Consider the following 27,324-nt stretch of genomic DNA (forward strand, 5'->3'; position numbering starts at 1 on the left):
AGACGTACCAGAAGTATATTGCTCAGCAGAGAAAGGGGACGGGGAGGGGAAACACTTGAAAAGCAGACAGCGAATTGCCTCATGTAATGACTATAACTGATGGACAATGTTACAATGCACCAAGGAAACAGATGACGCCGCCCAGCCTCCGGGATGTGGGCTGAAAGGCTGTGTATAATGTAGGTGGGCAGAGATCAGAGGGCGGAGAATCTGCTTGAACAGATCCCAAGTTGAATGAAGTGCTGTGCATTTGGTTCTACAATAAAAACCGTAAAAAAAAAAAAATGAGACCCAACTGTCTCCACACCTTCTTCCCGGTATCCCACCGGTTCCGTGCATCTAAATCTGCAATTGGAGATTCAAGACTACTAAGTCCTTCGCCACTCCCCTGTAGTGTAGCAAATATCCACCCCCATAGTGTGGGCTTCAGGGCCTCCCACTGCATCACCTGGTATGTTTCTGAGCCAACATTGTGGGTAAAATAATCCCCCATGGATTGCTTCATATGCAGTCTCTTCTAAGGGGGGGGGGGGTCGTGAGGTTCTTTGGTTTCCGACTTCGTCCTGTATTTAGCCGCCATTTTGTGTCCCGTCACCATTTTGTGTTGCCCTCACTCAGACAGCACGGCGATTCGTGTGTTTTTGCCTTTTCCAGCTGCTAACTGTCTCTTCTGGTAAAAAGTAACCCCCTGTCCTTGTTTACGAAACCGATGTCAGGGTCTGGCCGAGTTCATTAATCCATGTCTGGGTTGATTGATCCCTGTCTCGACTGACTATTTGGTTACTCCTATTCTTTCCTTACATTATCTTATCTGACTGGCCTTCGCTATTCTCTCCTTGTGTTCTCTTGTTACATAACTATCCTTTGAGGCACACAAATACGTCCTGCCACCAGCAAATTGGATTGCCGGTACTAGCACTGATTAATTTGTGGGGAGGGGTGACACACAGGGTTTGAAAGAGGGGCGTGTTTGAGACACCTGATAGTTTGTTTTCCAACTTTTTCTATTGGCTTACTTTGTATATACTGGGAGTATATGTTGTAAATATGTGTGCTATAAAAGATTGTGCGCCACGGACAAAAGTGGCAGTCTCCTTAGAATATACGCTGTTCTTCTAGGACAACTGTGCTTAGCTGCAGCTAATAAACCTGGTTTTCTACGCCCAACTGAGTGTCTCGTGTCTCTGTTCGACAAGGCAGGGGAACTCGGGGATTTAAGGCGTGCCCTGCGCCGCCAGGCCCATAAGGCCCGGTTCTCCAACGGCGCCCAACGTGGGGCGGCTTCAGTAGTAGCGGTTCAGCTCGAGGGTCGTGAGAAGCCTCGCAAGAAAATTCCGGAGGATTCGCGAACCACGTCAAGTGACCCCTGTATGTCGAAGTGGACCGAAGGTCTTTTGCAGCGCGGCTTGGTCCCTTTGGTGATGACTGGTATCGCGAGACGTTAGACGGACCTCTGTTGGCGTGGGAGAACACTTAGTTAAGTATTCGTGGGTAGCACTCACTTCTTTGTTTTGTTTTTGGGTTTTGTTATTCAACCATTGCAATAGCCGAAGCCAAGGGGTGAGTACGTTTGTGCTGTGTTATTTGCTTTAACCCCTTGAAGTTGGTAAACGGACCAGTGATTTAAAGGTGCCTGGTTTTAGCAAATTTAGGAAGTTTAGTTGTTTTGGTTGTAATAGGGATTCCCGGCTCGAGGACTCTTGTCCGATTCCTCCAGTTGGAACTCCCACTTATGAGCTCTATTCTAAACATGGTGTTGGCCCCATTGCCTTTAACGAGACATGGATCGGATACACGAAGAAAGATGGCGTTTTGCAGTGGCCACAAAATGGTAGTTTTGAGCCTGACATATTAGACAATCTGGAAGCAATTTTGTTCAAAAGAAAAGCCCGGCCGGCAATCCGCCTTTGGCGTAAAGAAGCCAAGCAGAGAGAAATTAAGCAGGCAAAAAGAGATAGAAAGGCGAACGATATGATGATTATACAGGCTGCCCAACAGTTCAAAGAAAATTAGATTGTTCGAGCAATCGAGCTTTCAGACAGACAGCATCGTATTGCAATAGATAGATGCTACCCTGTGTTGCCTACTTCTCCACAGAGTAAGGATCTTGACGAAGATCCCTTGATGTCCCATTTGTTGAGATTGCCACCACCTTATGTACCAGGTGCTAATGCACCCTTATTGTTGCCACCTGTCAAGCAACCTGTTGTCCAGCCAGTTGATCCGGCTCTTCCACAAATGCCCCTTCCTGTATTGCCACCCCCAGCCTCCTTTGCCACCAACTTCTGTACCTCAGTCTCCTTTACCTTCGGTTCCTCTTGTAACGATCAGTCCTTCTCCTCCTTTGCTTAATACTTTGTCTCCAGTCCTACTGTCAGATTCTCCCCCAGCTCGTAAACGGTTGGTCGATACTGTTTCTGGCCTTCTCTCCCCTTCTTTGGGTCTTTTTCCTTGACTCCTGCTTTGTCTCGAAGACAGTCTCGTAGTCAAATTCCAGGTTCCGACGAGCAAATTGCGTTGGACTCTCTTGCTCATAAATGGATCATGAGTGGTCCACAGTATAGTGTGCCCGATATATTGAGTACCTTTATGCAGTGGAATGCACCCACACAAAGATATGTTTTTAATGTTATGTGTGACAATCTTGTCAAAGGATGGGAGGATATGGATGTTGGGTCTAGTTCCTCAGGGTTTGTTGGACGTGCAGCTAAGTTTGATAAGGGACTTATTGTGGATTCTGAAGTTGAAGATGCCGTTAGGACACTTGTCACTTTCAGGTCTTTATTTTCTTCTCAGACTATTCTTGAACCTGATCCTGCAGTTAGACAGAAAATGAAACATCATCCAATGAGGGAAGTTCCTCCAGTATGGAGAGAAGAGGTTCCACAGGCAGGCGCTGTTCGCATATCCCTGCTAATTTCCAGCGTATATGGGTACATGTTCCCTGGAAACGATCTGAAGTTCTGGCGCTTAAACAGTCTTTACCGGACCCTCGTAAAAATCCTGCTGGGTATTATAAAGAGCTGTCCGAGACTGTTGATGCGTGTATTATGAATTTGGCCGATATTTATATTCTGATGGGAAATGTAGTTCCACAAGCGTTGTGGGCTCGGATTCGTAGGGAGGATCACAACCAAGCTTTAGGTGGTAATTGGGCTGCTATAACTGCTGCAGATGCAGCACAGGTAGGTGGTGCTAAGCCAGATGATTTGATTGCACAGTTGCCTGGTAGAATTATCACTTTAATGAAAACGATGATGCCTGACATTCCGTGTTAACTGGGATAAGTTAGCTGCGTGTAAGCAGAAGAAAGATTAGTGTTTCCGATTTCTTTACTTGGTTCGAGGAGACGTTTATCGACCACAGTGGTCAGGATATGAGTACTGAAGGTGGACAGCGATTATTTGTGGATACATTTGTATTTAATTTACTTCCAGAATTATCACATAAGTTGAAAGACTCAGAGAGTTCATGGGCTGTTTCTTCCGCTGCACAGATATTAGCTACTGCTCAATATTATGTGAATAGAGAAAAGGAGGAAAAAGATAAGATCGAGAAAAAGACTAAAGAATTAAAAACGAAGTTCTTTTGCAACAGGCTTATCCCCCTCGTTCTGCTCAGCACCAGTTTCAACAGCCTCCCCAGCTTCAGAGGTTGTTGCAAAAACCTGAACCTTTTGTTCCGTGACCTTTGCTAGGTACTAATCAATGTGCCTATTGTAAAGAGGAAGGTCATATTAAGAATAGCTGTCCGGTTTTATTGCAGCGTAATGGTGGATTCCCAGGGCCGTGAGGCCGTGGTGGTTTTCAAACAGCACCTAGAGGTAGAGGGCGGGGTGCGTTGTCCCAAGGACAATGTTCCTTTCCCCCTCAGAATTCTAGGAATTATTTTGACCAGCAGAATACTCAGTCTGCGCAATATTGCAACGAAGATTATTGTGTTGAGAGTGAGGCTCAGGATTTTCACACTAGTTAGGACAGCCATGGACAAAGTAAGGGAGTCGTATCAGTTCCAGTGGATCAGAATGGGCCTTATGTTGAAGTTGTTGCATTGGGTGTTACAGAGGCATTTCTTTTGGATACTGGTGCAATGAGAATTTCTATCATTCACTCCAAACTCCCTGGGGCACCTTTGTCTGGCTTAACTAACGTTTCTGTAAGATTCTCTGGCGCCCCAGTTAGTAACCCGGTTTCTTGTCCTTTGCCTCTTTCGATTGGTCCTTATAATTTGGAGGCTCCGCTCATTTTGACGGCTGGTTGCGGCGAGAATTTGTTGGGTTTGGACTTGATGAAACGTCTTCATGCAACATTGTATTGTTCCCCTTCTGGTGTACATCTTACCTTAGGTGAGAAGCCAGTTTCTCCTATGTATTTATCTAAGGACCAATTCCCACCCGAATTGCATTCTCTTCCTGCTACGCTCTGGGCTACGGGTCCGAATGATGTTGGTGTGCTCCAGATTCCACCTTACGTGGTTACTATTAAGCCTAATGTCAAATTACCACGCATTCCGCAGTATAACATTTCTAACGATGGTGAGCGAGCTTTGTTGGCTATCATCTATGATCTGGTTCAGAAGGGTGTGGTTGAAGAAACGAGAGGAAATGTTTGCAACAGTCCGGTTCTACCTGTCCTCAAATGCACTGATCCTTCTCAGCCTCCTGTATATCCGTTTGTGATCGATCTTCGGGAGGTTAACAAAATTGTTGTCCCCCAGTTTCCTGTTGTCTCAGATATCACTGCCTTGCTCACTATGATACCAGCTTCAGCGGCATGGTTCTCGGTTATTGACCTCAAAAATGCTTTCTTCAGCATTCCTATTGCTGAGGAAAGTAGGGATATTTTTGGCTTCTCTCTCGGAGGCCGGAGTTTACGATTCAAACGTGCACCTCAAGGCTATTGTGAGAGTCCCTCCATTTATAGTCAGGCTTTGAAATCTCAGCTCGATGCTTTTACTTTGCCCCCAGGTGCCACTCTTATTCAGTATGTGGACGATTTGTTAGTTGCTGCTGATTCAGAGGATGTGTGTAAGGATGTGACTGTTTGATTGTTGCGTTATTTGTATGACCTGCATCACAAGGTGTCACTCTCAAAATTGCAATTTTGCCGCCAAGAAGTTACCTACTTAGGTCATCTCTTGTTGAAGGAGGGAAGACGATTGACCCCAGAACAAATTCAAGCAATTGCACAAATGTCTGTACCATCCACACAAAGGGAGGTGCGTGCCTTTTTGGGCCTTACCTCTTATTGTAGACAGTGGATTCCAAATTTTTCTTTGTTGGCTAATCCTTTGTTGGCACTTATTCTGAAAGCTACACCCCAACCTCTTCCTTGGACTGACGAATGCCAGAAGAGTTTTTATGATTTACGTACTGCCTTGTGTTCTGCCCCTGTGTAGGTACTCCAGATTATAGTAAACCTTTCACACTTTACGATCATGAAAGAGAAGGTTGCGCGTTGTCAGTTTTAACGCAACAATTTGGAGACAAACAACGGTCATGTGCCTATTTTTCTGCTACATTGAATCCAGTAGCCAAGGCATTGCCTAGTTGTCTCAGAGCTACAGCAGCAGCAGCGATTTCCATTCATCAATGTGCTGGATTGGTACTAGATAACACTCTTGTTGTTATGGTACCACATGCAGTGGATACTCTTTTGAACAGAACGAAAACACATCTCACGAGTGCCCGCTTGTCTGGATATGAGCTGACGCTCTTGGCTAGTCATATACACATCAAGCGGTGTAATACTTTGAATCCAGCAACATTGTTACCCATTCTGGAAAAGAAAGACACTCAAGAACAGCATGAATGTTTTCTCCGAACAGAGGAGGAAACAAAAGGCAGAATAGACTTAAAAGACACACCACTTATGGATCCGGATGGGATCCTATGGGTGGATGGGTCTTGTTTCAAACTTCCTAATGGCGAGACGACTGCGGCCTATGCTGTTACCACTTTGTATACGGTAGTGGAGATAGCACACATTGCACAGAATTCAGCCCAAGCAGCTGAGTTGATTGCCCTGACGAGAGCGTGTGTGTTGGCTAAGGGAAAGAGAGTGAATGTTTACACGGATAGCCAATACGCCATTGGCGTGGCTCATAGTTTTGGTTGTTTGTGGAAGGAAAGAGGATTCTTTACTTCCCATGGGACTAAGATACAGCATGGTCTGTTGGTAACTGACCTTCTCGAATCACTTGCTTTGCCTACCAAGATAGCAATAGTTCAGTGTAGTGCACATAAAAGAATCACTGATGATGTGGGTCGCGGGAATGCTTTTGCAGACGAGGTAGCAAAAGAGAAAGCGAGAGATGCTACGAGCCGCATGTGTGTTGCAGGCCCTGCAAGATGGGTCAAAGAGGGAGGAATGTGTGAGGACACAATAGAAAGTGTGAGAATGATTCAAGAAGAAGCTACGGAGAAGGAATTGAGTAAGTGGAGAGAAAGTACGGGAATGTTGGACGCGACAGGGTGTTGGAAGGAATTGTCAGAACATCAGCGTTGGCTGTTACCGGACGCCTATGTACTACCTGTAGTTACTAAGGCGCATGGTCCAGCCCACATCAATGCAAAAGGGATATGTAAACTTCTGGCTCCAGTATGGCAGAATGAAGGAATTCCTAAATGTGCGGAGAATGGGTTGAAACATTGTATCATTTGTTTAATGCACATTCCAGGAAAGGGAACCCCAACTCCAGCAGGTAATTTTGCTCCCCCTACGTATCTTTTTGAGGTATTACAAATTGATTACATTCATATGGAACGTTGTAATAACCTCAAGTATGTTCTGGTGGTGGTGTGTGCCTTTTCCAGATGGATAGAGGCCTACCCCCTAAAGGACAATACTGCTTTGTCTACTGCTAAAATCCTTTTGAAGGAATTTTTCCCGAGGTTTGGTTTGCCGAAAATTGTCTGGAGTGACAATGGGAGTGAATTTGTAGGTCAAATTATTCAGAAGGTCTGTGCGGGTCTTGGTATTAGACAAAAATTCCATACGGCAAACCACCCTCAGTCAGCAGGTCTGGTAGAGTGCTATAATGGCACTCTCAAGCCTAAACTGCCGAAGATTCAGGCCAGCACGGGTCTTGCTTGGCCTGACGCTTTGCCTTTGGCACTTTTATCCACGAGAATTACTGTACATTCTCGTTTAGGACTCAGCCCATTCGAGGTCGTTTTTGGGTGCCCAGCTAACGTCTGGGGAGTCCCTAGACCTAAAAAGTACTCTGACATCCCGTATCCAATGTTGATTGACTATTTACATGACCTCACCACTAAATTGCGTGTTTTTCACCAACAGGTTCAAAACGCTTTGCCGGAGGCTTTGGCAGACCCAGGTCATTCCATCCAACCCGGAGACTGGGTCTGTCTGAGAAATTTCCAGAGGAAAAAGAATTTGGAACCTCGTTGGGGTCCGCCTCGGCAAGTTCTGCTAGCAACACTTACAGCAGTAAAGGTCGTTGGGAAGAAGAATTGGGTCAATGGCGTGCACTGCAAGAGGGTACCTTTGCCTTTGCCTTTTGATCAGTGGGTCCGTAAGGGTATAAGTGACAGTGAAGGCGAAAGGGTCCCTCGATTTGTAACTTTCAGTAGTGCAGCCTGGATCGAACGAACTCTGAGAAAGATGACGACGACGTGTTGCAAGAAGCTGTACCATCACATCTGCGATTGAACACAGTAAATTCAGAGACTTTGTTTCGAGAACAAACGGTACCTAATAAGACTCGGTACAACTTAAGACCCAGATTAATGAAAGACAATTAAACTTTACATTTCTTTTCCACTATCCATCAAAGTTGCAGGGTCACGGTAGGAGTCTTAGTCTGCAGGACTTGCAGTGTCATAGGACGGCTAATAATCACAACTAAGTTATCTAGGAAGATTGCAGTGAGCAACGCTTTGGAAAATGGATATTAAAGTGGAAACAGCTTCAGAGGTTGTTGCAAAAACCTGAACCTTTTGTTCCGTGACCTTTGCTAGGTACTAATCAATGTGCCTATTGTAAAGAGGAAGGTCATATTAAGAATAGCTGTCCGGTTTTATTGCAGCGTAATGGTGGATTCCCAGGGCCGTGAGGCCGTGGTGGTTTTCAAACAGCACCTAGAGGTAGAGGGCGGGGTGCGTTGTCCCAAGGACAACGTTCCTTTCCCCCTCAGAATTCTAGGAATTATTTTGACCAGCAGAATACTCAGTCTGCGCAATATTGCAATGAAGATTATTGTGTTGAGAGTGAGGCTCAGGATTTTCACACTAGTTAGGACAGCCATGGACAAAGTAAGGGAGTCGTATCAGTTCCAGTGGATCAGAATGGGCCTTATGTTGAAGTTGTTGCATTGGGTGTTACAGAGGCATTTCTTTTGGATACTGGTGCAATGAGAATTTCTATCATTCACTCCAAACTCCCTGGGGCACCTTTGTCTGGCTTAACTAACGTTTCTGTAAGATTCTCTGGCGCCCCAGTTAGTAACCCGGTTTCTTGTCCTTTGCCTCTTTCGATTGGTCCTTATAATTTGGAGGCTCCGCTCATTTTGACGGCTGGTTGCGGCGAGAATTTGTTGGGTTTGGACTTGATGAAACGTCTTCATGCAACATTGTATTGTTCCCCTTCTGGTGTACATCTTACCTTAGGTGAGAAGCCAGTTTCTCCTATGTATTTATCTAAGGACCAATTCCCACCCGAATTGCATTCTCTTCCTGCTACGCTCTGGGCTACGGGTCCGAATGATGTTGGTGTGCTCCAGATTCCACCTTACGTGGTTACTATTAAGCCTAATGTCAAATTACCACGCATTCCGCAGTATAACATTTCTAACGATGGTGAGCGAGCTTTGTTGGCTATTATCTATGATCTGGTTCAGAAGGGTGTGGTTGAAGAAACGAGAGGAAATGTTTGCAACAGTCCGGTTCTACCTGTCCTCAAATGCACTGATCCTTCTCAGCCTCCTGTATATCGGTTTGATCGATCTTCGGGAGGTTAACAAAATTGTTGTCCCCCAGTTTCCTGTTGTCTCAGATATCACTGCCTTGCTCACTATGATACCAGCTTCAGCGGCATGGTTCTCGGTTATTGACCTCAAAAATGCTTTCTTCAGCATTCCTATTGCTGAGGAAAGTAGGGATATTTTTGGCTTCTCTCTCGGAGGCCGGAGTTTACGATTCAAACGTGCACCTCAAGGCTATTGTGAGAGTCCCTCCATTTATAGTCAGGCTTTGAAATCTCAGCTCGATGCTTTTACTTTGCCCCCAGGTGCCACTCTTATTCAGTATGTGGACGATTTGTTAGTTGCTGCTGATTCAGAGGATGTGTGTAAGGATGTGACTGTTTGATTGTTGCGTTATTTGTCTGACCTGCATCACAAGGTGTCACTCTCAAAATTGCAATTTTGCCGCCAAGAAGTTACCTACTTAGGTCATCTCTTGTTGAAGGAGGGAAGACGATTGACCCCAGAACAAATTCAAGCAATCGCACAAATGTCTGTACCATCCACACAAAGGGAGGTGCGTGCCTTTTTGGGCCTTACCTCTTATTGTAGACAGTGGATTCCAAATTTTTCTTTGTTGGCTAATCCTTTGTTGGCACTTATTCTGAAAGCTACACCCCAACCTCTTCCTTGGACTGACGAATGCCAGAAGAGTTTTTATGATTTACGTACTGCCTTGTGTTCTGCCCCTGTGTAGGTACTCCAGATTATAGTAAACCTTTCACACTTTACGATCATGAAAGAGAAGGTTGCGCGTTGTCAGTTTTAACGCAACAATTTGGAGACAAACAACGGTCATGTGCCTATTTTTCTGCTACATTGAATCCAGTAGCCAAGGCATTGCCTAGTTGTCTCAGAGCTACAGCAGCAGCAGCGATTTCCATTCATCAATGTGCTGGATTGGTACTAGATAACACTCTTGTTGTTATGGTACCACATGCAGTGGATACTCTTTTGAACAGAACGAAAACACATCTCACGAGTGCCCGCTTGTCTGGATATGAGCTGACGCTCTTGGCTAGTCATATACACATCAAGCGGTGTAATACTTTGAATCCAGCAACATTGTTACCCATTCTGGAAAAGAAAGACACTCAAGAACAGCATGAATGTTTTCTCCGAACAGAGGAGGAAACAAAAGGCAGAATAGACTTAAAAGACACACCACTTATGGATCCGGATGGGATCCTATGGGTGGATGGGTCTTGTTTCAAACTTCCTAATGGCGAGACGACTGCGGCCTATGCTGTTACCACTTTGTATACGGTAGTGGAGATAGCACACATTGCACAGAATTCAGCCCAAGCAGCTGAGTTGATTGCCCTGACGAGAGCGTGTGTGTTGGCTAAGGGAAAGAGAGTGAATGTTTACACGGATAGCCAATACGTCATTGGCGTGGCTCATAGTTTTGGTTGTTTGTGGAAGGAAAGAGGATTCTTTACTTCCCATGGGACTAAGATACAGCATGGTCTGTTGGTAACTGACCTTCTCGAATCACTTGCTTTGCCTACCAAGATAGCAATAGTTCAGTGTAGTGCACATAAAAGAATCACTGATGATGTGGGTCGCGGGAATGCTTTTGCAGACGAGGTAGCAAAAGAGAAAGCGAGAGATGCTACGAGCCGCATGTGTGTTGCAGGCCCTGCAAGATGGGTCAAAGAGGGAGGAATGTGTGAGGACACAATAGAAAGTGTGAGAATGATTCAAGAAGAGGCTACGGAGAAGGAATTGAGTAAGTGGAGAGAAAGTACGGGAATGTTGGACGCGACAGGGTGTTGGAAGGAATTGTCAGAACATCAGCGTTGGCTGTTACCGGACGCCTATGTACTACCTGTAGTTACTAAGGCGCATGGTCCAGCCCACATCAATGCAAAAGGGATATGTAAACTTCTGGCTCCAGTATGGCAGAATGAAGGAATTCCTAAATGTGCGGAGAATGGGGTGAAACATTGTATCATTTGTTTAATGCACATTCCAGGAAAGGGAACCCCAACTCCAGCAAGTAATTTTGCTCCCCCTACGTATCTTTTTGAGGTATTACAAATTGATTACATTCATATGGAACGTTGTTATAACCTCAAGTATGTTCTGGTGGTGGTGTGTGCCTTTTCCAGATGGATAGAGGCCTACCCCCTAAAGGACAATACTGCTTTGTCTACTGCTAAAATCCTTTTGAAGGAATTTTTCCCGAGGTTTGGTTTGCCGAAAATTGTCTGGAGTGACAATGGGAGTGAATTTGTAGGTCAAATTATTCAGAAGGTCTGTGCGGGTCTTGGTATTAGACAAAAATTCCATACGGCAAACCACCCTCAGTCAGCAGGTCTGGTAGAGTGCTATAATGGCACTCTCAAGCCTAAACTGCCGAAGATTCAGGCCAGCACGGGTCTTGCTTGGCCTGACGCTTTGCCTTTGGCACTTTTATCCACGAGAATTACTGTACATTCTCGTTTAGGACTCAGCCCATTCGAGGTCGTTTTTGGGTGCCCAGCTAACGTCTGGGGAGTCCCTCGACCTAAAAAGTACTCTGACATCGCGTATCCAATGTTGATTGACTATTTACATGACCTCACCACTAAATTGCGTGTTTTTCACCAACAGGTTCAAAACGCTTTGCCGGAGGCTTTGGCAGACCCAAGTCATTCCATCCAACCCGGAGACTGGGTCTGTCTGAGAAATTTCCAGAGGAAAAAGAATTTGGAACCTCGTTGGGGTCCGCCTCGGCAAGTTCTGCTAGCAACACATACAGCAGTAAAGGTCGTTGGGAAGAAGAATTGGGTCAATGGCGTGCACTGCAAGAGGGTACCTTTGCCTTTGCCTTTTGATCAGTGGGTCCGTAAGGGTATAAGTGACAGTGAAGGCGAAAGGGTCCCTCGATTTGTAACTTTCAGTAGTGCAGCCTGGATCGAACGAACTCTGAGAAAGATGACGACGACGTGTTGCAAGAAGCTGTACCATCACATCTGCGATTGAACACAGTAAATTCAGAGACTTTGTTTCGAGAACAAACGGTACCTAATAAGACTCGGTACAACTTAAGACCCAGATTAATGAAAGACAATTAAACTTTACATTTCTTTTCCACTATCCATCAAAGTTGCAGGGTCACGGTAGGAGTCTTAGTCTGCAGGACTTGCAGTGTCATAGGACGGCTAATAATCACAACTAAGTTATCTAGGAAGATTGCAGTGAGCAACGCTTTGGAAAATGGATATTAAAGTGGAAAACAGTGATAAGAATGAAGAAATGAAAAGTAAATATAAAAAATTGTTGGTTAATCCATGTGGCATAACCTTATGTGTTTTGATATGTTCATGTATTTTATTGGCTTGTGTAAGTTGGATTGTTCACACCATGCAGCAAGCACCTGTTGCAATTTATGTTTCCTTGTCTTTTCCTACTACTGTCTCCCCACATCAGTTTCATACACTCCCGGAACATGAGCAAATTAGGAGAACAGAATACTTTAACAACTCATTCATCCAGTTATTACATCAGCATCAACTGGTAGTCAATACTACTGATTGTTGGGTTTGTGGGCTCATGCCCCATAATACAGAGAGAGGTGTGCCTTATTTAGTCCTTCCATTTTCCTACGAAGGCTCCGCTTGGCCCTATTTGGCCATGTTCTCCAACGTATATCAGAATCAACTTCAATATCCTCCTGGTAGTCCATATGGTGGTGGAGTAGATTTAAGTAACAGTTCTTTGATAAAGGGAATAGTGGCCATGGCTAGAATTGCCAAAATTAGTAAGATTCCCGTTGATGAGAAACGAGCATATGATGGCTGGAACGTGACTCGTTATGTTACTAGCCTTACAGACAAGGCAAGACAAAGGAGATCCCCACCAATTTGGACCGTACCTCATCGAGGTAATTTCTGTCTGCAGATAAATGGCCAACATATTAAAAACCAACAGGAAAAGGGTGTTTGTTCTCATACGTACATCTATTCACCGCAGATTTCTTCACCGTTAGTGCCATCACAAGCCACATACTTTGTCTGCCACAACAGAGCCTACACATGGCTTCCTACCTACTTTTCAGGAACTTATGTGGCTTTTCTTCTCCCTCCAAAATATACTGCTCCTTCAGGTCATCATAGAAAAAGGTATGGCAGAGGGGTTATTGATTCTAAGGACACAGCAGGACAAGAAGGAGGTGACTTTATCAAAGGGTTGCTTCCTTTATGTGGCCCAATGGCCAACAGCAGAGATATCAGACAGTTAGTTTGCGTTGTTGAGGCTACCATAAATGTAACTTCTGGAGCCTTGAGTAATCTGACAGCCGAGCTTCAGGCGGATCGCCTTATGACTTTGCAGAACCGGATGGTTCTAGACATTGTCCTTGCAGAGCGTGGAGAAGTCTGTAAATTAATCGGATCTAGTTGCTGCTTTTATATTCCTGATAATGCCCCTACGGTATACCAAGCCATCTCTAAATTGCATATAATTTCCGAGTCTATACACCAGGACACAGGAGATTGGACTGTGATAGGATGGTTTTGGGGACTACTGTCCACTTGGGGATGGAAGATACTAACCTTCCTTGGAATAGTTTTGGCCATCATTTTCTCTTGTTGTCTTTGTTTACAGTGTGGCCTCGCCATCTGCAGTCTTTGTGCCACCATGTGTGTCCCAAGGCCTGTGTCACAGAAAACAGAGAACCTTAACCCCTTCGATGCTTGTGACGGAACCATTCCGTCATCAGTCACGGCTGAGCTGTGCTGATGACGGAATGGTTCCGTCACGACCACACCCTGTTCTGGAATGTCCAGCACAGGGGAAAAATTCAAGTAGCAGCCAAGGTGTTAAAATGATGTTGCAGCAACAGCTCGACAACCTCATGGCCATTTCTATTGGCTTGCTTTGTATATACTGGGAGTATACGTTGTAAATATGTGTGCTATAAAAGATTGTGCGCCACAGACTAAAGTGGCAGTCTCCTTAGAATATACGCTGTACTTCTGGGACAACTGTGCTTAGCTGCAGCTAATAAACCTGGTTTTCTACGCCCAACAGAGTGTCTTGTGTCTCTGTTCGACGAGGCAGGTGAACTCGGGGATTTAAGGCGTGCCCTGCGCCGCCAGGCCCATAAGGCCCGGTTCTCCAACCGGTCATAAATACAGAGAAATGTAAGAGTTTCCCCATAGAGTGTTCCTGTCACGGCCGTGTTCTTACCCGGCTAGTCTGATCACGTCTCAACATGGTAAAAGAGAATGTGATTTTTTATCAGAATACTCGCACCCCTTGATTCCCTTGTGAACCCAGAGTGGAAAACTTGTGTGTAACCAAACCTAGACAAACAAGAGACTTTGTTGCCCAGGAGAGGGGTCTCCTGAAGCACCAAAACATCCACTCTCATCCTTCGAGCATGTTTCTGAACCACCCCCATTTAATCTTGTCAAGGAAACCATTCACATTCCATGACACCACATGCAGCTGATTCATGGGGTCACCAGTCTGGAGACCACTCATGATATGCTCGGGCGGAACTCCGGGCAGGTAAGATGGGCAATGAGGGAGTTACGAAGCAGGTTTTCAAAATAGAAACAAGAACGTAAACAAATTCCCAACTCTCCCATACCTTGTAAACAAGAAGTACCTGGTGCGGGGTCGACTATCTCCTGGCTCCCTCCTACAAGGAAACCTGCCAGGCCCTTCTCAATGGATCTCCATACCCAAAAAGGTCCCTCGTTGTGTCTTAGACCACATCTGAGGTTGTTCCAAGCACCTCAGGGATTCCCTTCCCCCACTGGTGTCATTTAGAAGGTGTTGCGGCGGGCACCTGAGGCTCAGGGTGATCCCCACCTCCTACTGGGCCCCCATCCCACCAAGAATTCCTCCATGAGGAGCGAGACCTGTTCTATTTCTTCACGGGGAGTTTAGTGGGTTGGCTTCATCCAGCTCCCTGGGACGAGTCACAGTCTAGGCGCAGCAGAGTGTGTGGTTTCAGATGGATTCTCTCGGAAGACCTTCTCTGGTGTCTCAAATAAGAACATTTGTGAATGGTACATGACCTTTAGTTTATCTGGAGACAGTAGCATGTAGAAAACAAAAACCCACCTCTGCTGGCTGCTCAGCTGGGAGTTTAACAACGACAAAAAAACGCCAACAAATTACTGTAACCTAATCTTAATTTATTTTATTTATTCAAGAAAAACTTGTTTTGCCTGAAATTTAACATATCAAAAAGAGGAATTATTCATATAATGTAGATATAATAAATTAGCTGTTATATCCCCAATCAACAATAGAAAAATGCATACCATACACTCACACTACATACATACTACTCATATCTTGCAAACACAAACAAAACATAATTAAAACATGTAGTAAGCCTACTACAGCACCATATAATATCCAGATCTAACCGTGATGGAATTCAGAGTCAAATTCAGGGTACATGTATGATTAAGCCCAAAGTGGAAATATATACATAGATGGAATAGGTTTATACAGGACTCCATTGAAATGTGTAATTTGTGTATGAAAATACCTTGTGACTTGGCACTGTAGGAAGGCTGCCATCACTGCTTGACATTTTGTGAAAAACCTGGTTTCGATTATTTCAGGACCTCCCTAAACCTTACGCAGGTTTATTTCCACATTCCCATAGATCCAGATCATAGCCAATATCTGAGATTTTCAGTGGCAAGACCACATTATGAATTCAGACACTGCCATTGATTTGAATATATTGTGGGAATGTCACCATTCAAAAGGACTGCTCCTTCAGAAATATGTTGAGTTCTTGGAGGGCTAGTATTGGCATCAAGGTGTCTGTTTTTCTTATTTACTAAGACAAATCTGGAGTAGAGCTCTGTCTATGGCTCCCTAGAGAAAAAGCAGTGGCATCTCGTAGGTGTGGGTGATGTTTCTGTGCTAATGGACAGCAGGGGAACTTTAGGATAAAATCCGGGGATATTTCCTGATTTCACCTACCAAATGGTTAAAATCTGGGGTATTTCCTGATTTCACCTACCAAATGGTTGTTTGTGATATATGCCCATTCTAAGGCAAAATGTGCGATACTTCCACCCATGGCCTGATGGGGATTAGTAGTGTGGAAATCGATAGTGAGGCAGGCCTGGTTCCCCTATGAGCATGACCAAAACGCTGCTCTCTTTTTTTCTCAGGAGCTATCAGGGCTGTCCTTGTTGACATCTGCTTGAGGAATATCCCTGAATTTAAATGTAATGTTGATAGGCATAGTAATGTCAGCTCTTAACATGCTGATAACAGGCACCCCTATATGACTGTTTTCTCCTGTAGCCTTAAACAGAATACCCTGATGAACGATTGAACTGTCGGTCTCACAAAGTGCATACAGTGTACATGTCTGTTTTGATGTTCTGTTTTGACTCTTAGAAAAAAGAGTATTTTATACACAATGTTGGGGGGTGATAGGCATCTGGAGCGTTGAGGGGTGAAGGTTGTTTTTTTCTCGCAGCACAAGATGACAGGGGAGAGGGTGGCAAGCTATGGGTGGCTGTGGCAGAGAGATCGAGCTCCCATGCAGAAGGTTGTAAAATCATCAGTTGGAACATTGCCGGAATTAGCACAAAAATGAGTGACAATGAATGGGTTGCATTTGTCTCAGACCACAATGTTATTGCCTTGCAAGAAACGTGGGACATGACATCTTGTTTTTGGCTGGATGGTTTTGTAGGCTTTTCAGTCGCGGCTTGCCCTAGTACTGCAGGCAGAGCGAGGGGAGGCCTCTTGACCCTTTTCTCTCTTGACCTCACTGGATCCCTAAAACAGATGAATTATGACTCTCCAAACTGTTTAATTGTAGAAAGGCAAATCTGCCCGTCAAAAAGTACTCTGTTTATTAATTTCTACAATTCTGTCAATAAGGAGTATGGTGGCAATAACATCTCAAAATTGGATGCCTTTTTAAACGAACTCAGCCAAAACACCCTTACCCGTTATGAATTTGTGTTAATGGGCGATTTTAACATCCACCCTTGTTATTGTGGTTGTACTACACCTGGAGAGTGGGAGACTTGGGAACAGGAGGGCCCGCACTTTGAACATACCAGGGCTGGCGAGGAACTGGAGGACTTCCTGGCCAACTTTAACCTCCTTGAATTCCCAGCAGGGGAGGGGGCCCATACAACATCGACGTTTAAGAGCTCATCCACGGGGACTGTTATTGACTATATTTTTGTGACATCTGCTATCCTTGAGTATGTTATTTCTTACCACACTGTGTTATCCCCCTTTAGGGACCACAACCCTGTCCTTTTGATCACCCGCTGGGGGGATTCTATGGGCCCTAGGCCAGGGCAGTTCAAACATGGACCTACCCTTCGCCCAATTGATCAAGGTAGGCGGCTGAAGTGGGGGAATGTGGTACCAGATGATTTTTACACCAACATTGGTCCACAGATTGAAGATCAGATCAGGACCTGCCAAGATCCGACCTCACCAGGACACGATACCATGGCTGCTTTCCAGTCAATATGCCACATAGTGTCTGACAACCTTATGGCCCCAAGGGGTAGGGGAGAGCCAAAGCCTCATAGGTGGTTTGATCCCGCCTTTACCAGGGCACTTAGAGCTTTAAAATCTGCTCTTAAAGCAAAACCTAGGGACAGGGCTCTGGTCTCTACCTTGAGAAAAGATTATAGGAAGGCCACTAAGTCTAGAAGGGATAGTATCAAACAGGAGGCGTGGGAACAATTAATTGCCACTAATATTTTGCGGGACAGCCGGCAATTTTGGGCCGTAGTCAATCACCCTTATTTCTCGGACTCCCCCAACACAGACATTGACTGTGTAATACCTGAAGAGAAGTGGCTGGCCCATTTCAGCACTGTCTATGGCGAAACGGGCGACCTTTCTCATTCACAAAACATTGCAGGTCTGGTGGCCACACCTCTACATTTTAACAGCGGGGAGGTGGAAAAGGCAATTTGTGCCACTACAAAGAACAAAGCCCCCGGCCCAGACGGGGTACCAGCAGATTTTTATATACACTCACCCAAACTCTGGGCTGGTATCCTAGCTAACGTGTTCACAGCCGTAAATAGCTCGCCCCCCCCAAACACATGGGCCACCTCCACAATAGTGCCTATATTTAAAAAGGGCCAAAGGGATGACCCAGGGTGCTATCGGCCTATATCCCTTCTGGACTCTGCTATTAAAATCTTGGGCAGAGTCCTTTTGGCTAGGTTAAGAGGTAGTCTGGAGGGGAGCGGGGGCTTGGCCGACATACAGTACGGTTTTAGGGAAAAAAGAGGCACGATAGAACAGTGCTCGAACTTGCATCTTTTGATCGCCAAGTATATGGTGGCCAAGGAGGGGTCCTTGTATTTAGCATTCATGGACCTCTCCTCGGCCTTCGATTTGGTCAATAGATCCAAGTTATGGGAAATTTTAATGAAGATGGGGATCGACGTAGATTTGGTGGCGTTCATAGCATCCTTACACCGGGACCTATTCGCCGCTGTAAGGATAACTAAAGATGGCAGATGCACTTCACGTTTCAGTTCATTGTGGGGAGTGAGGCAAGGCTGCATATTAGCTCCCCTGTTATTTACCATCTACATAAATGACTCAGGTAAGCATTTAGTTGGGACAGTAAGTGACGTACCGCGTGTAGGAGAAGTTAAGATCCCTGCTCTCCTATACGCGGACGATGCTGTACTCATTGCACGCACAGGGGTATGCCTCCAAAAAATGCTATATGCATTTGGGACTTTTATGGACCGGCTTGACCTGAGGGTTAATGCCTCTAAATCTCACACCATGGTCGTCGGTCCACAGGGGAAAAAGGCTAAGATGAATACGAAAACCTTTTTTTGCAAAGGAGAGGTAGTCTCGGGAGTCCCTGTGTTCCCCTACCTGGGAGTCCTTTTTGATAGTAGGGGCACCTGGGGACCCCAGATACGTGCCAAAAGCCTAGCGGTCACAAGGACATCTATGGCCATTCTAGGCTTTGCCAAAAGGTTGGGTCATAGACCTATGAAGGCCATCATCAAGGTGTATAATAGCAAATCCCTCCCTGTGGCTTTATATGGGGCATCTCTATGGGGCTATGTACGCCTGGATAAAATCCAGGTAGCAGAGAATAGATTCCTACGATCCGTTTTGTCCCTCCCCCAATCCTCTCCGTTTTTTTCTATTCACACGGAACTTGGCTTGGATCATGTTCAGGACAAACTTAGATTGGCACCGTTAACATATTGGCTTAAGACTTGGCTAAACCCCGAATTAACGTTAAATCACATGATCATGAGGGATGTGATGAACCTGGAGAATAGTCACACGATTCCATGGCTGGCGTACCTGAACAAATCTTTTAATGACCTGGGACGCCCAGACTTATTCACTTCCCCCTCTGGTATTACAAAGCAGGATGTGATCACCACAAAAAAACAGTTCATGTCTAGGGTATGTCTGTTGCGAGAAGAATCAGAATTATCAAAACCTTTTGTTAGAATGCATTATTTGTCACTTCAGTCACTTGCAATGGAGCCTTATTTATGCTTTGTCACAAACCCCTTTCATAGATTTTTGTTAACAAAATTTAGATTTAACCTTATTCATTTTTATTTGGGCAATTTTAACACCTGGATGAAACCTGAGTTAGCACCCCCTTGCACTTGTGACAATTTTTCAGTTCAGGACACTATGCACTTTGTTATGTTTTGTGATTTCTTCTCTGCACAAAGAAAAAAATACTTGCTACCTGTCTTAAGAGAAGCTGGCTTCTCCCAGGTGAGACCAGCCATGCTATATTTAAAATCCCTAGGAAATATATGTATTACTTTCGCCATGGCCAGTTTCCTAGTGGCAGCGTCCAGATCTAGAAGATGTATGAACTTGCCAAACCAGTGTACATAACTCGCTTTTAAACATTTTTAATGAATATATTATGCCAAATTAACTTGTTCACATAGAAACTGTTTAATCCTTTTTTAAATGTAAATAATTCTGTTTTTATGTACTTTGTATGATTTTAATCAAATCGAATAAAGTTAATTTGACTGACTGACTGTGAGACGGGGGGCACCGAGGTGGTCCCCAATCATGACACAGACTACTCCCTGTCAAATAGGGATAGGAATCTTCCTCAGGATTGTATCATGGAAGTGATTAAGTGAATGGGCTCTGTAACAAACTGAAGGGGGGGATGGTGATAAAATATTTGGAAGGCCAATCCCTAGACCTGATTTTGCCACAAGAAGCACACTTCAATGATCATCACTGTAAATTCCTGGGAAGAGGACGCTATAAGACCCTAGTACATGCGAAATACTCCACGGGATCGAGGGGGACCAGGTTCCTGGCTCTTCGTTCCTTACCGTTTCAGGTTACAAAAACTTGGGCGGACCCCTCTGGATGCTGGGCAGGGATGGTTGCACATGGAACAGGGACAGATAAATTGTGGCCTCCAGGTTTTTTCCGCCAGGCCTTCTGAGGGCGGGGATAGAGAGGATGAGGAACTAGATAACCAAGTTCCCTGAAGCGCTACTAATAGTGGGGTTGGGGGCTCAACCTGATATTGCAGTGGGGCATGGAGTGGAGAGGATACTCTAGTCTGGAGGAATATCAAGAGATGAACCACGATTCAGATCGTTCACAGGGATTTTGGATTGGTGGATCTCTGGCCCGACTCGCAGCCGGGGATTATGCAGTTTTCACACAAATCTAATGCAGCCCACTCTCTGTCGGGGTTATACTATTTTCTAGTACATGTGACCCAACAGCACAGATATCAAAAAACAACATACTTACTGAGGGGTATCTCAGTTCATTCCTGCTGTCTGTTAAGTTGTGGCGCCCAGGCTCCCGCATTGGTCACAGTTGGTGCCTAAGTAACTAGAAGTTGCCTGACTGGACTAACCGGAAACACACTCAGGACTTGACTACCACACATTTCCAGGAAAACAAGTGGTCATACTTTCTCGGGCAACTCTTTGGGAGGTATAAAAGACAGTGGCAAAAGGTCACTTAATATCTTGATCACCTGAAACCAAATCCCATCAGAGCGGCAGTAGCAAAGAGACAAATGAAAAACCTGATCAGCCCAATTTTCCCCCTCTGGATAGAGATTATAAGCAAATTGCTAACCTGGGCAAGACAGTCTGTTCAATGGCACCAAACTCCATCAAGGTGGGTAATACGTAAGCCATCTGTGGATGCTGTGACCGTCAAATTATGTGAATTCAACAGGATAGAATGGAATGACATCTCTGCTGGATGACCCGATTCCAGAAGACAGACACAATGAGGCTAGAGCAACAGTCAAAAAATGGATGTGTCACATGCTGTGTTTTTTGCCAATTTGCTCTGGTTGCTCCCCCTCTGGTGCAGTCTCTGATTATGCCATAGTATGTAAGCCCACATTGCATTGCCTTCCCCAAGCCTGTCTCAGTCAGGCTCTTCTTCTTGAGTTACAGCCTCAGGTAATCTTATCTGCCGTCATGATGGTGACCCCTTGGAAGTTGAGTTCTTCGGGGTCTCCTTCTGAGGTAGCCAAGCCCTCATCTGATGTCCCGGAGTCTCTGCCCAGGACCTCTCACCAATTCCTGAAGGGGCGCAGGCGGTTCCGCTGCAGTACCTCCACTACACTATCCCTCTCCCTCCATGCTTCATCTTTCGTGGGGGTCGCCCTGGATCATCAGCATGAGCGTCATTTCGATCTCTGTCTGCCAGCCAGATTGATGTTCCTTGTCCCACACCAGTAGCATCTGCTGGCCCTGCCTCCAAGCAGTTCCATACCCCCAAATGTCCTAGCAAAGATGCATGTGTCCGTGCCAACTGCGATACGGAGGCGAGCCAGGAACAAAAGGGCATATTAGATTTTGAGGTTTCATCGTTGCCTTTTGACCGCCAGGAACGTTGCACGTTGGTGCGGCACTGCGTTAGTGTAGTCTGGGTAGATGCTTACCGGGCTTCCCTCAATCTGCCAGGACCCGTGGGATCTTGCGGTCTGCAGGATATTGTTCCTGTCCCAAAGTTTAAGCAGGTGTGCTACAATCATTCTGTGCAGTGCTACCGGCACCGGGAGGTCTTCCTGGAACCTCGTTCTATTGTAACACCTTTCTCCCTAGCACTGTAGGTGCTAGCCATTGCTCCACAAATAGTTCCCTAGAGGGTCATTCGCCAGATTCAGACTTAATAGGTCTCTTCTTAATAAGAGTTGGGCTGCAGACAGACATTGAACGTTATGTATCTGTAGAGGGGAAAGTAAAATGGCAAATTACATCTGTTTTTATGTTGACCACATCTGTTTTACGAAAATGGGTACAGTATATTTACAGTTCAAACCTAATCTACATGTTGATATGCTTTGCCCTTATTTTCTATTTAGCATGTCCTGTAAAATGTTTTTCAGGTTATTACTAAACTTAAGATTCTGACGCCGCTAGAAATTATCATGTCAAATACTGCTTGTGATAAGGGAAATGCAACCAAACTGTTTGAGCTGATAGCAGAAAACTTCAAGGTAATTGTACATTTTAATTAACCATTATTTAAGTTGGTACTACTTGACCTCAAGCATGATACATTAGCTGAAGTTACTAAGTATATTTTGTCATTCTGAATGTACGGTACAGAACATTTTCCTGAGTAACATGGCTTCATAGGTCTATTTTTCACATAATAATTGTGAAGACTTCATGTGAAGATTTCATGCAAGAAACTATGGCAGCCCTTTGGTGCCAGGGACTGCAGTAGTGTAAACTGTATTGTATACATAACTGCAGCTATCTGCAAACCTCTTTGCATGAGGCATATCGTTTATAGTTTATACTGTGCTAAAGCATGCCGTCATGACCGTTAACTCTCTCAAACATTGCCTGATGCCTGTTACATTAAGTAATGTAGCCATTCATGTTTTCTGCTTGGTGTTTGCAGAGGAAACTAATATACATTATATCCACATAAAATAACTGAATTTAAAATAATGATCCCTCAACCAAGTATGGAACTATGGGCCAGATGTACAAAACAGTTTTGCAGTCGTAAACCCTGCGAATCACAAAAACACTGGGTTTACGATTGCAAAATCCCATTCTGTAATGTACAAAACCTATTTTGCGAGTTGCAAAATTTTGCTAAATGGAAATTTCTAGGACCCATATCAATTTATAATCATTAAGGAACATGAAATGCGTGTTTCTTCCAAATAGCGGTTTGGTAATGAACAATTTCTGTGATTTGTGACCAGAGGGGACCCTTCCCCTTTAGGGATCAGGCTGGCAACCTTAGTGGAGTAGTTCTAGGGGACCACTGCTGGCTCCCTCTGAGGTTTTCCAGAACAGAAAACTTTTTTCTTTTTTCTTTCTTAGACAACACTGATTCCTTTAAAAAAAAAAAAGTTTTCTGTTTTGGTATTTGGATTGCAATTACAAGGATGGTAGCCTGCTGTCTATTGCTGTTCACACAGGGGTGGCTCCTCTGTTTGAGCAGAGTAGTGTTGGCCCGCTTAAACGCAACCCAAAACCCCAGAGATGAAAAATAAAATGGTAATTTATTACCATTTTATTTTTCATCATCACGTCCTGAACTGAGTGTCAGGATGGGGCAGGGCCTGCTGAGTGGCAGCAGTGGTGGGCTGCCTGTGCACTTTTTAAAGTGTGCATTTCTCTTTGGCCGGCCGTCTTGTGACGACCAGCAAGACATGCGCACTTTAAACCTTTCAACTCAGCAAACTGAAGATAGCTGGGTTGAAAGCAAGTGCAGGCCTCCTTTGCACTGCGGAGCACTGAGAGGGGCCACTCTCACCAATCGGGGCGCTGCTCTCATGCTGGTTAATAGCATATGAGCAGGCCAGGATTGGTTGAGGGAGTTTGCTGGGGCCCTCACTGCAGTTCCAGCTGAAGAGATCCAGAGCAAGGAGGGTGTTGTCCTGTCTGGATCCGGTAAGTGCTTTTGTTTTAATTAAGCAAAATATATATGTGCGCTCACGCTCTCACCCATTTTCCCGCCCTGTAGATGGCAGCCGTCACGGAGTCCATTATACCTGTGATTGTAGCTATTTGTAAGGGAATCACTGATGGCCACAGAACTAATGAATATTAAATAAGTAGATTGTTCTGTGACCCCCCCTCTGATTCATTATATTATTAACAACATAGTGGTACTTCGGTTGTGTCACAAAAATGAGATTCCATTTGAAAAAATTTGGCATGGAGTTTTCAACTACTTTTTGCATAAGGTTCACTCGTACACCAGGACCTATGTATCTAAATATGGAGCACACACCTTGTAGCAATACTATCCAATGCTGAAATTTACGAGTCACTACCACTCATCAACGTCAATAATATTTGTCTGCCTAGAAGAGCCTGATAGGTTGTGTGCTATCACAGTAACACCAAATGGAGGAAGTTTGACGGCAGGCAAGGAGACTGACACAGGGAGGCTTAGTGGGAGTTATAGACGGAGAGTAAGTAAAATCAACATATAAGAGATCAAGCCTACACTCAGAGAATAGGAAGATGAAAGCAGAAGAACTGGAGGGAATAATCTGGGTATGCATTCATGAATTTAATGAGCAGTACTCAAAGGAACAATTCCCCACTGTTCGAAACAAAGCCATCAGACAGATGTTCTCATTTAAACCCAGATTCTACGTAGTCTCAGGAACTCTGGCAAGACCTGGTGGCAGAGTAGACAAAGTAAAGAGAATTTTGGGTACAGAGACGCCCAAGATCACACAGGGAGTCAGAGGAAAAAAGGGGTCCAAAGGAAAAGCTGTGCACAAGGGAATGACAATGTCAAAGCTTAGAAAGAACTTGCACTCGAGGCAGTTTGGGGTTCAAATTATCTAACACTAAGGACGGAATTGCAAGGCATATTTATAACAACATTAACAATAAGGTAATGTGTGTTAAAACACCCAGGAGCTCCACACAATAAGACTGAGCTCAGTTATCTCCTCATCCATGTAGGAAAGTGCCTCTTTTGACATAGTTAGCCCCCACTCTTGCTTGATACCTGATGTAATTTTGATATGTAAGTGCGCTTGGTCCCTGTTAACCAGGTTCCCAGTGCCAGATTCCTTTCCCAAAACAGTGCCTCGAATGGCACAACTTCAGCCATCCCTTTATGTCCCCAGTAAATGGTACCCCTGGTACCTACGGCATAGGTACTGACGATGGTCCACTGGGGCTGCAGCACAAATTGTGCCACCTCAGAGGCCCCTCACCAAGACTATGCAAACTGCCATTGCAGGCTGGGTGTCTTGGTGCAGAGAAAACTGAATAGTCAACATGGCTTTACAGTCCTGTGTGTGCCATGACCCGTACACTGCATGAGGTGTAGGTAAGTCACCCCTGCCCCAGACCTTACAGCCTTAAAGCAGGGTGCAGTATTCCCCTTGTGTGGATATATCTGCATGAGCAGATAGGACCCTACAATATCTGAGCCATTCTTAGATATTGTAAGTAGACAGGAAGCCATAGAGAGTACATGGGATGTATACTTGTCATTATGAGTTTCCTAGCTCCGTGACGACTTCACTTTACACGAAGATATTTGTCACCAAACATCGGGTCTTAATACAGCCTCACTGCTGCCAGTGTTGAATTTAATAATAAATGCACACAGTAGACCCTTTAGAGGGTCCCCTGAAAACCTACCAAGCACTGGTGTGATCTCTGACTAGCCATTGCCAGCCTGCCACCACCAGACTTGTTTCTGACCTCATGGGGTCGGTACTCTCAGAGGCCTGAAACAAAGCCTTCTTTGGGCGGAGGGCTAGAGCGGAAAGCTTCAAAGGTGGTGCTGGCTTTGAAGTGAAACCCAGGCTTCCCCAGATAGAAGGGGGTGCCTGCCCCCCTGTCCTGCTCCAAATTTGGCGAGACGACAGGCGGGAACATTAGTTAGTCTGCACCACAGAGGTGTGGCAGTCGTTGTAGACCCCACTTTTGAAAATTTCACCATCTTGAGATGGTGGGAAAACAACCTATTGTGTCTGGGGTAGTGCCCCTTCCCATAAAAAATGGTCACTTAGAGGGTGTAGACACCCTAAAGGTGGGTAGCCCATTGGCTACTACCTGTCTCCCCCTTTAACGCACCTAAGTTTAGTATTTAGGGGGCATACCTGGACCTGGAACTTGGATTCGACTGACAAGAAGGAGATAAGGACGAATAAGAGCTGCCCAAGAACTGAAGCCCTGCTGCAGAATAATTTGCACCAAACCCTGCCTGCTGCCTCGAGGACTCGACAATTGTGGTTGTGCTGCCTCGTCCTGCATCTAAGAGGACTCCAAGAATCCTAGAGCCTCTTCTGCCTTCATTAAATCACCAGAGAACCACACTAGGAGTAGAGGCTCTAGTCCCCTGTACCAGCAGCCACTGAACCGTAGGCTATGGACTTACTGATTTGCTGCTTCCCGGCGACCCTGACTCATCACCCAGACCAAACATGGTACACCAGCTCTGAAGAGTCAGATCAGTCTCCCCACCAAGGTTTGGGGCACCAGGACCCACCGGAGCCATGCCGCACCAGTACTCGGGTACTGGATCTCCTGCAACCGTCACCGAGATAAAGAGTCTCCTCCAGACTCCAACTGCCCAGGGAGCAAGCACCCGTTGAAGGACGTCGAGACCCCTGAGGCCCACACCGTGAGTGGCCCAGCTGTCCCAAAATTGCCTCTCCAAGTTGAATGTTCCTGACCACGAGGACATCTTGACGAATTCATTGCGGCTGGCCTGTCTGCTCTGCATCCGGCTGCACCCGCCCCCATAACGAGGATCCAGCTGTGCTCCCATGGTCCTGAGGCCCTTGCAGCCTGCTCCCTCGAGTGGGACCCTCCGGACTGACCTGTAAGTCCCCTTGTGCAGTATGTTTTAAAGTGGCCCTCTTGTGGGAATGAGCCTTTTTAGGGGACCACCGGTTCAGAGGTTCACCCCTAACTGTCCACTGGTCCTCAAACCAATAAAATAGAGATTGGCACTGAAGCTGGAATATTAAATAACAAGTTTATTAATCTTTCATGAGTGGGACTACATCAATACAACACCCTCGGGCACTGTAGGAGGTAGTACAAGGAATACAGAAACCAAGGATCTTTTATACCCAGCTTGTTGCTGTGTAAACATGGAGACTCAAAATAGAAGGTACAGGCATACACAGAAGTAGCTATGGACTAACGTGGGCAGACAGATATCACTTGTTCAGCAAAGTGGGAGGGGAGACAGAACTGCTTACATCAGATGGAATAGCCTGACAGTTACATTCTAAAACAGGTGCATTCTAGCAGCTATAGGCCTTTCTGAACTCATACATTGCTCTGGCTTAGAATAGAAGGAGTTAACTAAAGCAGGTGACTCAAGCAGAATAGAAAGGCAGGCAACAGTGAAGACAGCGGAGTC

General features: G+C 45.3%; 1 protein-coding gene across 1 annotated transcript in view; it reads left to right on the forward strand.

Moving 5' to 3' along the window:
* The window catches only part of MSH4 (mutS homolog 4), a 1,592,310-nt gene that overhangs the window by 174,990 nt on the left and 1,389,996 nt on the right, over window positions 1-27,324 (forward strand). The window contains exon 5 of the mRNA XM_086925563.1: window positions 22,334-22,444. Coding sequence (XP_086781689.1) covers window positions 22,334-22,444 — 111 coding nt within the window. The remainder of the gene's footprint in view (window positions 1-22,333; window positions 22,445-27,324) is intronic.

The sequence above is a fragment of the Lissotriton vulgaris genome, chromosome 1_1 (genome assembly GCF_964263255.1).
Source record: "Lissotriton vulgaris chromosome 1_1, aLisVul1.2, whole genome shotgun sequence".
NCBI classification, from domain to species: domain Eukaryota; kingdom Metazoa; phylum Chordata; class Amphibia; order Caudata; family Salamandridae; genus Lissotriton; species Lissotriton vulgaris.